The sequence below is a fragment of the Lissotriton vulgaris genome, chromosome 12 (genome assembly GCF_964263255.1).
Source record: "Lissotriton vulgaris chromosome 12, aLisVul1.2, whole genome shotgun sequence".
Lineage (NCBI taxonomy): Eukaryota > Metazoa > Chordata > Amphibia > Caudata > Salamandridae > Lissotriton > Lissotriton vulgaris.
Genome location: NC_141700.1, coordinates 23504837 through 23518567, shown reverse-complemented (window position 1 = coordinate 23518567; position 13731 = coordinate 23504837). Strand labels below are relative to the sequence as shown.

The window sequence follows — 13731 nt, the reverse complement described above, 5'->3', positions numbered from 1 at the left end:
AGTCGCAGAGGGTTTGAGAGGGGGTGATGTCGTTGGAGTTGGCCGAGGGGTTGGAAAATTCCTTGACGATGTTGAAAAGTTCCTTGCTGTTGTGGGCGTTGTTGTCGAGTTGATCCTTGAATGCTGTTTTTTTGGCTTTTCGGATCAGTTGGTGGTGAGTACGGATGGCGTTTTTGAAGGTGACTTTGTTGCTGGTGGATGAGTCTTTTTCCAGGCCTTTTCAAGGGAGCGGCATAGTTTCTTGGATTTCTTGAGGTCCTCGTTGAACCATGAGGCCTTCTTGATTTTGTGTTGGCGTTTTTTCAGTGGTGCTAAGGTGTCTGCGGTGTTGGATAACCAAAGGGTGAGGTTGGAGGCGGCCTCGTTGGCGTTAGAAGAGAGGGCTGGGGAGGTTTGAAGGAGCGATGAGGAGATCTGTTCCGTGGTGATTTTGTTCCAGTTTCTTTGTAGAGTTGGTTGGAGGTGGATGATGGGTTTCGGCTTGTTGTAGGTGAAGTGGACGCAGCTGTGGTCAGTCCAGAGGAGCTCCGTAGTGGGAGTATTATATGGAATCTACTAGGAGTGGCAGAGGAGCAGCTCAGGAGCGACAGAGAAACCACTCCATGGAGGCTCTGTTAAACCACCAAGGAGTATTATATGGAGTCTACTAGGAGTGACAGAGGAGCAGCTCAGGAGCGACAGAGAAGCCACTCCATGGAGGCTCTGTTAAACCACCAAGGAGTATTATATGGAGTCTACTAGGAGCGACAGAGGAGCAGCTCAGGAGCGACTGAGAACCCACTCCGTGGAGGCTCTGTTAAACCACCAAGGGGTATTATACGGAGTTTACTAGGAGCGACAGAGGAGCAGCTCAGGAGCGACAGAGAATCCACTCCAGGGAGGCACTGTTAAACCACCGTGGAGTATTATATGGAGACTACTAGGATCAACAGAGGAGCAGCCCACGGGCAAAAGAGAAGCTACTCCATGGAGGCTCTGTTAAAACACCAAAGAATATTTTACAGAGTCTACTAGGAGCAGGTCACGAACGACAGAGCAGCTCCTCCGTGAAGGCACTGTTAAACCACCAAGGAGTATCAGACAGAGTCTAATAGGAGCAACAGAGAAACAGCGAAGGAGGAGCAACCCATTAGTGGCACTGTTAAACCACCAAGGGGTATTAAACAATCTACTTGGAGTGACAGAGGAGCAGTTCACGAGCAACAGACAAGTAACCCTGTGGAGGCACTGTCAAACCACTAAGGAGTATTATATGGAGTCTACTAGGAGCGACAGAGGAGCAGCTCAGGAGCGACAGAGAAACCACTCCATTGAGGCACTGAGAAACCACCAAGGAGTATTATACAGAGTCTACTAGGAGCAACAGAGGAGCAGCTCAGGAGAACAAAGGAGCAACCCATGAGAGGCTCTGTTAAACCACTGAGGAGTATTATACTGCATCTACTAGGAGCGGCAGAGGAGCAGCGCTCGAGTGACAGAGGAGCCACTCCATGGAGGCGCTGTTAAACCACTGAGGAGTATTATATGGCGTCTACAAGGAGCAGCTCAGGAGCGACCGAGAACCCACTCCGTGGAGGCTCTGTTAAACCACCAAGGGGTATTATACGGAGTCTACTAGGAGCGACAGAGGAGCAGCTCAGGAGCGACAGAGAATCCACTCCAGGGAGGCACTGTTAAACCACCGTGGAGTATTATATGGAGACTACTAGGATCAACAGAGGAGCAGCCCACGGGCAAAAGAGAAGCTACTCCATGGAGGCTCTGTTAAACCACCAAAGAATATTATACAGAGTCTACTAGGAGCGATAGAGGAGCAGCTCACGAACGACAGAGCAACTCCTCCGTGAAGGCACTGTTAAACCACCAAGGAGTATCAGACAGAGTCTAATAGGAGCAACAGAGAAACAGCGAAGGAGGAGCAACCCATTAGAGGCACTGTTAAACCACCAAGGGGTATTAAACAATCTACTAGGAGTGACAGAGGAGCAGTTCACGAGCAACAGACAAGTAACCCCGTGGAGGCACTGTCAAACCACTAAGGAGTATTATATGGAGTCTACTAGGAGCGACAGAGGAGCAGCTCAGGAGCGACAGAGACACCACTCCATGGAGGCACTGAGAAACCACCTAGGAGTATTATACAGAGTCTACTAGGAGCAACAGAGGAGCAGCTCAGGAGCAACAAAGGAGCAACCCATGAAAGGCTTTGTTAAACCACTGAGGAGTATTATACTGCATCTACTAGGAGCGGCAGAGGAGCAGCTCTCAAGCGACAGAGATGCCACTCCATGGAGGCACTGTTAAACCACTGAGGAGTATTATACTGCATCTACTAGAAGCGGCAGAGGAGCAGCGCTCGAGTGACAGAGAAGCCACTCCATGGAGGCGCTGTTAAAGCACTGAGGAGTATTATATGGCGTCTACAAGGAGCAGCTCAGGATCAACAGAGAACCCACTCCATGGAGGCTCTGTTAAACCACAGAGGAGTATTATATGGCGTCTACAAGGAGCAGCTCAGGAGCGACAGAGAACCCACTCCATGGAGGGTCTGTTAAACCACCAAGGAGTATTATATGGAGTCTAAAAGGAGTGGCAGAGGAGCAGCTCAGGAGCGACAGAGAAACCACTCCATGGAGGCTCTGTTAAACCACCAAGGAGTATTATATGGAGTCTACTAGGAGTGACAGAGGAGCAGCTCAGGAGCGACAGAGAAGCCACTCCATGGAGGCTCTGTTAAACCACAGAGGAGTATTATATGGCGTCTACAAGGAGCAGCTCAGGAGCGACAGAGAACCCACTCCATGGAGGGTCTGTTAAACCACCAAGGAGTATTATATGGAGTCTAAAAGGAGTGGCAGAGGAGCAGCTCAGGAGCGACAGAGAAACCACTCCATGGAGGCTCTGTTAAACCACCAAGGAGTATTATATGGAGTCTACTAGGAGCGACAGAGGAGCAGCTCAGGAGCGACCGAGAACCCACTCCGTGGAGGCTCTGTTAAACCACCAAGGGGTATTATACGGAGTCTACTAGGAGCGACAGAGGAGCAGCTCAGGAGCGACAGAGAATCCACTCCAGGGAGGCACTGTTAAACCACCGTGGAGTATTATATGGAGACTACTAGGATCAACAGAGGAGCAGCCCACGGGCAAAAGAGAAGCTACTCCATGGAGGCTCTGTTAAACCACCAAAGAATATTATACAGAGTCTACTAGGAGCGATAGAGGAGCAGCTCACGAACGACAGAGCAACTCCTCCGTGAAGGCACTGTTAAACCACCAAGGAGTATCAGACAGAGTCTAATAGGAGCAACAGAGAAACAGCGAAGGAGGAGCAACCCATTAGAGGCACTGTTAAACCACCAAGGGGTATTAAACAATCTACTAGGAGTGACAGAGGAGCAGTTCACGAGCAACAGACAAGTAACCCCGTGGAGGCACTGTCAAACCACTAAGGAGTATTATATGGAGTCTACTAGGAGCGACAGAGGAGCAGCTCAGGAGCGACAGAGACACCACTCCATGGAGGCACTGAGAAACCACCTAGGAGTATTATACAGAGTCTACTAGGAGCAACAGAGGAGCAGCTCAGGAGCAACAAAGGAGCAACCCATGAAAGGCTTTGTTAAACCACTGAGGAGTATTATACTGCATCTACTAGGAGCGGCAGAGGAGCAGCTCTCAAGCGACAGAGATGCCACTCCATGGAGGCACTGTTAAACCACTGAGGAGTATTATACTGCATCTACTAGAAGCGGCAGAGGAGCAGCGCTCGAGTGACAGAGAAGCCACTCCATGGAGGCGCTGTTAAAGCACTGAGGAGTATTATATGGCGTCTACAAGGAGCAGCTCAGGATCAACAGAGAACCCACTCCATGGAGGCTCTGTTAAACCACAGAGGAGTATTATATGGCGTCTACAAGGAGCAGCTCAGGAGCGACAGAGAACCCACTCCATGGAGGGTCTGATAAACCACCAAGGAGTATTATATGGAGTCTAAAAGGAGTGGCAGAGGAGCAGCTCAGGAGCGACAGAGAAACCACTCCATGGAGGCTCTGTTAAACCACCAAGGAGTATTATATGGAGTCTACTAGGAGTGACAGAGGAGCAGCTCAGGAGCGACAGAGAAGCCACTCCATGGAGGCTCTGTTAAACCACAGAGGAGTATTATATGGCGTCTACAAGGAGCAGCTCAGGAGCGACAGAGAACCCACTCCATGGAGGGTCTGTTAAACCACCAAGGAGTATTATATGGAGTCTAAAAGGAGTGGCAGAGGAGCAGCTCAGGAGCGACAGAGAAACCACTCCATGGAGGCTCTGTTAAACCACCAAGGAGTATTATATGGAGTCTACTAGGAGCGACAGAGGAGCAGCTCAGGAGCAACCGAGAACCCACTCCGTGGAGGCTCTCTTAAACCACCAAGGGGTATTATACGGAGTCTACTAGGAGCGACAGAGGAGCAGCTCAGGAGCGACAGAGAATCCACTCCAGGGAGGCACTGTTAAAGCACCGTGGAGTATTATATGGAGACTACTAGGATCAACAGAGGAGCAGCCCACGGGCAAAAGAGAAGCTACTCCATGGAGGCTCTGTTAAACCACCAAAGAATATTATACAGAGTCTACTAGGAGCGATAGAGGAGCAGCTCACGAACGACAGAGCAGCTCCTCCGTGAAGGCACTGTTCAACCACCAAGGAATATCAGACGGAGTCTAATAGGAGCAACAGAGAAACAGCGAAGGAGGAGCAACCCATTAGAGGCACTGTTAAATCACCAAGGGGTATTAAACAATCTACTAGGAGTGACAGAGGAGCAGTTCACGAGCAACAGACAAGTAACCCCGTGGAGGCACTGTCAAACCATTAAGGAGTATTATATGGAGTCTACTAGGAGCGACAGAGGAGCAGCTCAGGAGCGACAGAGAAACCACTCCATGGAGGCACTGAGAAACCACCAAGGAGTATTATACAGAGTCTACTAGGAGCAACAGAGGAGCAGCTCAGGAGCAACAAAGGAGCAACCCATGAGAGGCTCTGTTAAACCACTGAGGAGTATTATACTGCATCTACTAGGAGCGGCAGAGGAGCAGCTCTCAAGCGACAGAGAAGCCACTCCATGGAGGCACTGTTAAACCACTGAGGAGTATTATACTGCATCTACTAGGAGCGGCAGAGGAGCAGCGCTCGAGTGACAGAGAAGCCACTCCATGGAGGCGCTGTTAAACCACTGAGGAGTATTATATGGCGTCTACAAGGAGCAGCTCAGGATCGACAGAGAACCCACTCCATGGAGGCTCTGTTAAACCACAGAGGAGTATTATATGGCGTCTACAAGGAGCAGCTCAGGAGCGACAGAGAACCCACTCCATGGAGGGTCTGTTAAACCACCAAGGAGTATTATATGGAGTCTACAAGGAGTGGCAGAGGAGCAGCTCAGGAGCGACAGAGAAACCACTCCATGGAGGCTCTGTTAAACCACCAAGGAGTATTATATGGAGTCTACTAGGAGTGACAGAGGAGCAGCTCAGGAGCGACAGAGAAGCCACTCCATGGAGGCTCTGTAAAACCACCAAGGAGTATTATATGGAGTCTACTAGGAGCGACAGAGGAGCAGCTCAGGAGCGACCGAGAACCCACTCTGTGGAGGCTCTGTTAAACCACCAAGGGGTATTATACGGAGTCTACTAGGAGCGACAGAGGAGCAGCTCAGGAGCGACAGAGAATCCACTCCAGGGAGGCACTGTTAAACCACCGTGGAGTATTATTTGGAGACTACTAGGATCAACAGAGGAGCAGCCCACGGGCAAAAGAGAAGCTACTCCATAGAGGCTCTGTTAAACCACCAAAGAACATTATACAGAGTCTACTAGGAGCGATAGAGGAGCAGCTCACGAACGACATAGCAGCTCCTCCGTGAAGGCACTGTTAAACCACCAAGGAATATCAGACGGAGTCTAATAGGAGCAACAGAGAAACAGCGAAGGAGGAGCAACCCATTAGAGGCACTGTTAAATCACCAAGGGGTATTAAACAATCTACCAGGAGTGACAGAGGAGCAGTTCACGAGCAACAGACAAGTAACCCTGTGGAGGCACTGTCAAACCATTAAGGAGTATTATATGGAGTCTACTAGGAGCGACAGAGGAGCAGCTCAGGAGCGACAGAGAAACCACTCCATGGAGGCACTGAGAAACCACCAAGGAGTATTATACAGAGTCTACTAGGAGCAACTGAGGAGCAGCCCAGGAGCAACAAAGGAGCAACCCATGAGAGGCTCTGTTAAACCACTGAGGAGTATTATACTGCATCTACTAGGAGCGGCAGAGGAGCAGCTCTCAAGCGACAGAGAAGGCAATCCATGGAGGCACTGTTAAACCACTGAGGAGTATTATACTGCATCTACTAGGAGCGGCAGAGGAGCAGCGCTCGAGTGACAGAGGAGCCACTCCATGGAGGCGCTGTTAAACCACAGAGGAGTATTATATGGCGTCTACAAGGAGCAGCTCAGGAGCGACAGAGAAACCACTCCATGGAGGCTCTGTTAAACCACCAAGGAGTATTATATGGAGTCTACTAGGAGCGACAGAGGAGCAGCTCAGGAGCGACCGAGAACCCACTCCGTGGAGGCTCTGTTAAACCACCAAGGGGTATTATACGGAGTCTACTAGGAGCGACAGAGTAGCAGCTCAGGAGCGACAGAGAATCCACTCCAGGGAGGCACTGTTAAACCAACGTGGAGTATTATATGGAGACTACTAGGATCAACAGAGGAGCAGGCCACGCGCAAAATAGAAGCTACTCCATGGAGGCTCTGTTAAACCACCAAAGAATATTATACAGAGTCTACTAGGAGCGATAGAGGAGCAGCTCACGAACGACAGAGCAGCTCCTCCGTGAAGGCACTGTTAAACCACCAAGGAGTATCAGACGGAGTCTAATAGGAGCAACAGAGAAACAGCGAAGGAGGAGCAACCCATTAGAGGCACTGTTAAACCACCAAGGGGTATTAAACAATCTACTAGGAGTGACAGAGGAGCAGTTCACGAGCAACAGACAAGTAACCCCGGGGAGGCACTGTCAAACCACTAAGGAGTATTATATGGAGTCTGCTAGGAGCGACAGAGGAGCAGCTCATGAGTGACACAGGAGCATCCCATTAGAGGCATTGTTAAACCACCAAGGGGTATGATAGGGAGCCTACTAGGAGGGACAGAGGACCTGCTGAGGAGCGACAGAGGAGCAACCCATTGGAGGCACTGTCAAACCACCAAGAAGTGCTATACTAAGTCTCCTAGTAGCGACAGAGGAGCAACTGAAAAGCGACAGAGAACACACTTCGTAAAAGCACTGTTAAACCACTAAGGAGCATCAGACGGAGTCTAATAGGAGCAACAGAGAAACAGCGAAGGAGGAGCAACCCATTAGAGGCACTGTTAAACCACCAAGGGGTATTAAACAATCTACTAGGAGTGACAGAGGAGCAGTTCACGAGCAACAGACAAGTAACCCTGTGGAGGCACTATCAAACCATTAAGGAGTATTATATGGAGTCTACTAGGAGCGACAGAGGAGCAGCTCAGGAGTGACAGAGAAACCTCTCCATGGAGGCACTGAGAAACCACCAAGGAGTATTATACAGAGTCTACTAGGAGCAACAGAGGAGCAGCTCAGGAGCAACAAAGGAGCAACCCATGGAGGCACTGTTAAACCACTGAGGAGTATTATAGTGCATCTACTAGGAGCGGCAGAGGAGCAGCGCTCGAGTGACAGAGAAGCCACTCCATGGAGGCGCTGTTAAACCACTGAGGAGTATTATATGGCGTCTACAAGGAGCAGCTCAGGATCGACAGAGAACCCACTCCATGGAGGCTCTGTTAAACCACAGAGGCGTATTATATGGTGTCTACAAGGAGCAGCTCAGGAGCGACAGAGAACCCACTCCATGGAGGCTCTGTTAAACCACCAAGGAGTATTATATGGAGTCTACTAGGAGCGACAGAGGAGCAGCTCAGGAGCGACCGAGAACCCACTCCGTGGAGGCTCTGTTAAACCACCAAGGGGTATTATACGGAGTCTACTAGGAGCGACAGAGGAGCAACTCAGGAGCGACAGAGAATCCACTCCAGGGAGGCACTGTTAAACCACCGTGGAGTATTATATGGAGACTACTAGGATCAATAGAGGAGCAGTTCAGGAGCGACAGAGAAGCCAGTCCATGGAGGCTCTGTTAAACCACCAAGGAGTATTATATGGAGTCTACTAGGAGTGACAGAGGAGCAGCTCAGGAGCGACAGAGAAGCCACTCCATGGAGGCTCTGTTAAACCACCAAGGAGTATTATATGGAGTCTACTAGGAGCGACAGAGGAGCAGCTCAGGAGTGAACGAGAACCCACTCCGTGGAGGCTCTGTTAAACCACCAAGGGGTATTATACGGAGTCTACTAGGAGCGACAGAGGAGCAGCTCAGGAGCGACAGAGAATCCACTCCAGGGAGGCACTGTTAAACCACCGTGGAGTATTATATGGAGACTACTAGGATCAACAGAGGAGCAGCCCACGGGCAAAAGAGAAGCTACTCCATGGAGGCTCTGTTAAACCACCAAAGAATATTATACAGAGTCTACTAGGAGCGATAGAGGAGCAGCTCACGAACGACAGAGCAGCTCCTCCGTGAAGGCACTGTTAAACCACCAAGGAGTATCAGACGGAGTCTAATAGGAGCAACAGAGAAACAGCGAAGGAGGAGCAACCCATTAGAGGCACTGTTAAACCACCAAGGGGTATTAACCAATCTACTAGGAGTGACAGAGGAGCAGTTCACGAGCAACAGACAAGTAACCCTGTGGAGGCACTCTCAAACCACTAAGGAGTATTATATGGAGTCTACTAGGAGCGACAGAGGAGCAGCTCAGGAGCGACAGAGAAACCACTCCATGGAGGCTCTGTTAAACTACCAAGGAGTATTATACGTAGTCTACTAGGACCACCAGAGGAGCAGCTCAGGAGTGACAGAGGAGCCACTCCATGGAGGCTCGGTTAAACCTCCAAGGAGTATCAGATGGATTCTACTAGGAGCAACAGAGGAGCAGCTCAGGAGTGACAGAGGAGCATCCCATTAGAGGCATAGTTAAACCACCAAGGGGTATCATAGGGAGCCTACTAGGAGGGACAGAGGACCTGCTGAGGAGCGACAGAGGAGCAACCCATTGGAGGCACTGTCAAACCACCAAGGAGTGCTATACTAAGTCTCCTAGTAGCGACAGAGGAGCAACTGAAAAGCGACAGAGAACACACTTCGTAAAAGCACTGTTAAACCACTAAGGAGCATCATACTAAGTGTATCCAGGCGCTACAGAGTAGCCACAGAAGAGTAGAGATTTGGAGTCACCAACAGATCACCATGGGAATAATGATTGTGTTCATGCAGGAACGAGTGAGGAGGGGTTCAGAGAGAGAGAGGAAGAGGAAAACTTGGGGTTTCTGGCCTGAGACCCTAGCTGGGTCAAATATTGACGAGCCACAGGAAGATACCCTTAACCTTTTGCTCTTTACCTGGGTTCCTTGGCTGGACGTTCCGGGAAGAGAGGATTAACCAAGCAAAGGGGGAGGATGGGCAGAGGGGGTGAGTAATGGCCACATGGGTGAGAACATGTCCCAGGAGACACAGGAAGAAGGACTCCTTGTAGTCTGGGCAAGGGGAGAAAGAGCCGAAAATATAGGGAGGCACGGAGTGAGAAAAAGAAATAAAACGAGTGAAAGTGATCGAAAAGGGAGAGAAAAGAGGAGGACGAGAGGAAAAGGGAGGGAAAGAGAAAATCATGAAAGATCAGAGAAGGTGTACGGATTGATGTATGGGGCACCGTGAGACTTGACACCATCGGTGGAAGATGCAGGGATAACCTTGTACTGAGATGTGAACAAGACTTTACCATTTCCTGTCCTCTCTCCGGGTGTCCAGTGCAAAGTTAGTAACCACAACCTGGCATGGGTGCAGAAGGTCCAGTTTAGGTATCTCCGAGTGAGTTGGTACTGAGGTGACCACCTCCGTTTGCTGCTCATAGTAGGTGACTATGCCTCACTGTGAGTTTTACAGACACTGGATTACAAAAGTTGTGATGAAACTAGACATAGCACCCACTGCGCGTAGAAGAAAATACAGTTCCAGCCTATATTCAATGGCAAATGTGTAATCTATATTTATCACTGCCAATCAACCTGGACCAAAGAAATATGAATGAACAGGTGTGTATTTCATGTACCTGGTAAGAACTGGTCAAGCACAAACACCTTTGTGCAGTGTCACCATGGGTGCCAAGGTCACAGACCCTTGAACAGTTCTAACCTAGGGATGTACTCCTACTCTCAGCACCAGGGTATGTTGGCTTGCTCATTGGTGGTGTGACGTTCGGATCTAAGGTGGTTGATGATGTTGCACACAGGGCGGGCCTTAGGACTTGGGAACCTGCAAGGAGCAAGAAAGGAACAAGGTTGTTTGGGCTTGCTTGTGGTTGCAGATGGATGGTGAAGAAGTGTGAGCACCAAACATTGTGGGCAGGTAACCAGGAGTTCTGTAGGGTAAAGTACGGTGGTGTAGACAGGGTGACAACCACCCGGTTTATCTGCTGCCGAGATCAAGAGCAAAAGGTTGAGAGCAGTGCAGGGTTCAGTAATTTGTCCCAATCATGGTAGAGCATTCTGGTCTGAGGGAGTCAATCCTGTGAAGTGGTTACCAGCCAATCAGACCCAATCCCCTGGCAACTTCCTGGGAGGAACCACAAGTCTGGGTGAACCGAAAGCATTTCTTATCTGTGACACTTCATTTTTCAACCTTGTCTTCACCCCTTAAACACAAAGTTCTGCTCTCTCTGCAGAAGTGGCAGCTCTTCTGTGACTTCCCGGAGATCGCCGACATCAGCATCAAGCAGGATGGCTGTGAGAATGCGCCGGTGGAGAGCCGAGTCGTCACCATCACCAAGCGGGACAACAGGATCTTGGTACGTGCCACTCCCTTAGCTTTCGTGGGTTGCAAAAAGTCTGCTCTTTGTGTTCGGCAGTTTGTGCACCATATTGGTTTGTGTGGTCCATGTTATGTGCCATAATTAGGCTTTCCTGTTTTCAGTTTTTATTTTGGGTACATTTTGGTGGTGTTTTTTCAGCGTTTTCATGTGATTTCAATACCTTAAAAAAGTGGTTGTCTGTAGTTACAGATTTTCGCACAATTAAAAACAACAAAAACAGTGTTTTTCCAGTGTTTTTGGAACTTTTTAAAGTTATTATTGCTTTCTTTCTGCACTGATAGTGCATGGTATATAGACAGTGAATGTACAGTGTATATGAGGTCCAAACACATTTTTACAAATCAAACTTATTGTAGTACACCATGCAATACTTTTTCAGTTTGTCTTTGGTCATGCACCCTCGCTCTTTCTTTCCCACGTAAACTTTTATCTGTGAAAAGGCCCTCTCAACATTGGCACTTGAGACAGACAACCCCAAAATAGCCAGTACACAATTTGCCAACTCTGGCTACTGACATAGCTTTCCATGCCTATACTGGTGCACCTGATGATTGTGATTCTCTGCAACAGGTTCTGCAACATATGCCTTGAACTGGGCTCATATGCCCTCAGAGTTATTGACGTGGTCAAAAATGAAGGAGTACTTTTGAAACTCCAGAGTAAATTTCCATTTACGGAAGGGATCGATAACTTGTGCAGAATACCACAGTGAGGCTTCAAATGCCGTGTTTGGTGATGGTCCATTTCTCATACACTGTAAAATAATAGTTCCTGAATTGCTCCTCAACATGTCTTTGCTTACCAAGTGGCAAGCACTATAACATGGAACATTTTGCCGTGCCAAAGTCACTAAAAGTCGCCCAGCCTAATCTCAAGGAGATGTTTCACAACTACACCAATTATGCTGAACACTTGGTAGACAAGGGTGTTTTCAGACTCTAGTGTTTTATTATGTCCACTACAGCAGTCATGCTTTCCTGTAAAAATCTAAGAATGCAGTACAGTGTACTTTTTTTTCAAATCACTATCCGTATGTGACCAAAGATCCTCACATTTCTTGCCTTTGCCATCATCACTCAGCAAATGTTCTGTAAACGGTTGCCGCATGGCTAATATAGCATTCATTGCCTTTAGGACCAAGAACCACCAACTAACTGACACAGTTGGGATGACTCTTTCTTTGATGCCTCACAAAGCGAGAAGTATTTTAATTTTAGTTTCCACGCATAACAAAACAGTGCACCAGAATGGACTAAAAAGTCAATTACATTCTTCATTAACTCTGAAGGTTGTAAAGATGCTTTCAGCATACCATCTAACAAGTTGCAAGGATCTCTTACAGGGAAGTGCTTTGGCTCAGGTATCAATTTTGACAGGTCATCACACAACCTTTTCATATACGTAACTGAATCACTGCACTTACAAACAATCACTCCAAACCTTGTTGAACTTGGTAAGAACTTTTTGCAGCAGCATTCCATGTGACATTGTGTTCAATGTTTTTCAAAAGTCTGGTGTCATGTTTTCACCAGTATCCTATATGCTTTGTGACTGCACTCTTTTCACATATACCTCTCACTATACCTTGCATTGAATGTTTAAAGCCTGGGGTGTTCGGCAATTCACCTACTATCAATACTGACTCACTAGAAAAGGGGGCTGATGTATCAAGGGTTTTTACCCTTTCTCTGTGGGTAAATGTGATGGTGCATATTGGGAAAGATTCTTATGAAACCTACATTTTTCCTCTCAGTGAAGGTCTAAACGTAGCCAAAAAATCAAATATGGTTTTAATATTTCCTGTTTCTCTACAGTAAATAAAATAAACACCAAAAACATGCTTCTAACTCCTGTATCTTTACATCAAAGACAACAAAACTTTAAAAAAAGGAAGAAGAAACAATATTTTAGTGATATCCCTAAACAACAAAACTCAAGCAGAATAATGTTAGTCTATCTTATTGCTACCTTATATAACAACGTTGCAGTGTATTGGCCCCTTCAGGAAGAAATACAAATGATTCTTTCACTCTCCTTTTCCATTCTTTGAATGGCATTTAGTTTGTGGTTGTGCAGGGGTTTTTTCAGTGTTTGTATGTTTACACTGATGAGGGCCATTTCCCTTCCAGTGGGGTTTTATCAGGTAATATAGGTTTAAACCTAAAACCGGACAGCCTAGCCATAATCTTGACTTTTGTGGTTCAGTACTACTATTTTCGATTTTTTGGCAGACGGTACAATCCACTGTCATGACTTGGGTGGATCCTATTAAGTGCCACAATCTGGTTTATTTTGTCCTGTATGAAGTGCTGCTCTCTTGACTTCTGCATCCCTTCTAAGTGTTACAGCCATGACCCAAGAGGTTCCTGATAAGGGCCAATATCATGACTTGTCCATAAGAAGAATGTGAAGAAGGAAACAAGGAGAAGAGGAAGCTGCCACTAGGAAGCCAGTGGTACCTCATTAGCATGCAGTGGTTGCAAGGCATTCTGGGAGCGTTAAGATTCTAGACATAAGAGTTAAATGTGGCACAGGTGAGAAGCGCTGGTCTGCCAAGGACTGGACAAGTCTAAGATGGTGCAAAGGCACTGGCTGCCTCTTGAGTATCAACTTTCTTTAGTACCATGGCTGCTGGTCTGCGTAACATCTCAAAAGCCAGTACCACTCCCCTCCCTAGCGGGAGAACGAGGCAGGCATAATACTTGAATTAGGGTG

General features: G+C 48.0%; 1 protein-coding gene across 1 annotated transcript in view; it reads left to right on the top strand.

Moving 5' to 3' along the window:
- Nucleotides 1–13731, top strand: part of JAK3 (Janus kinase 3) — a 321936-nt gene that overhangs the window by 62261 nt on the left and 245944 nt on the right. The window contains exon 7 of the mRNA XM_086946801.1: nt 10870–10992. Coding sequence (XP_086802927.1) covers nt 10870–10992 — 123 coding nt within the window. The remainder of the gene's footprint in view (nt 1–10869; nt 10993–13731) is intronic.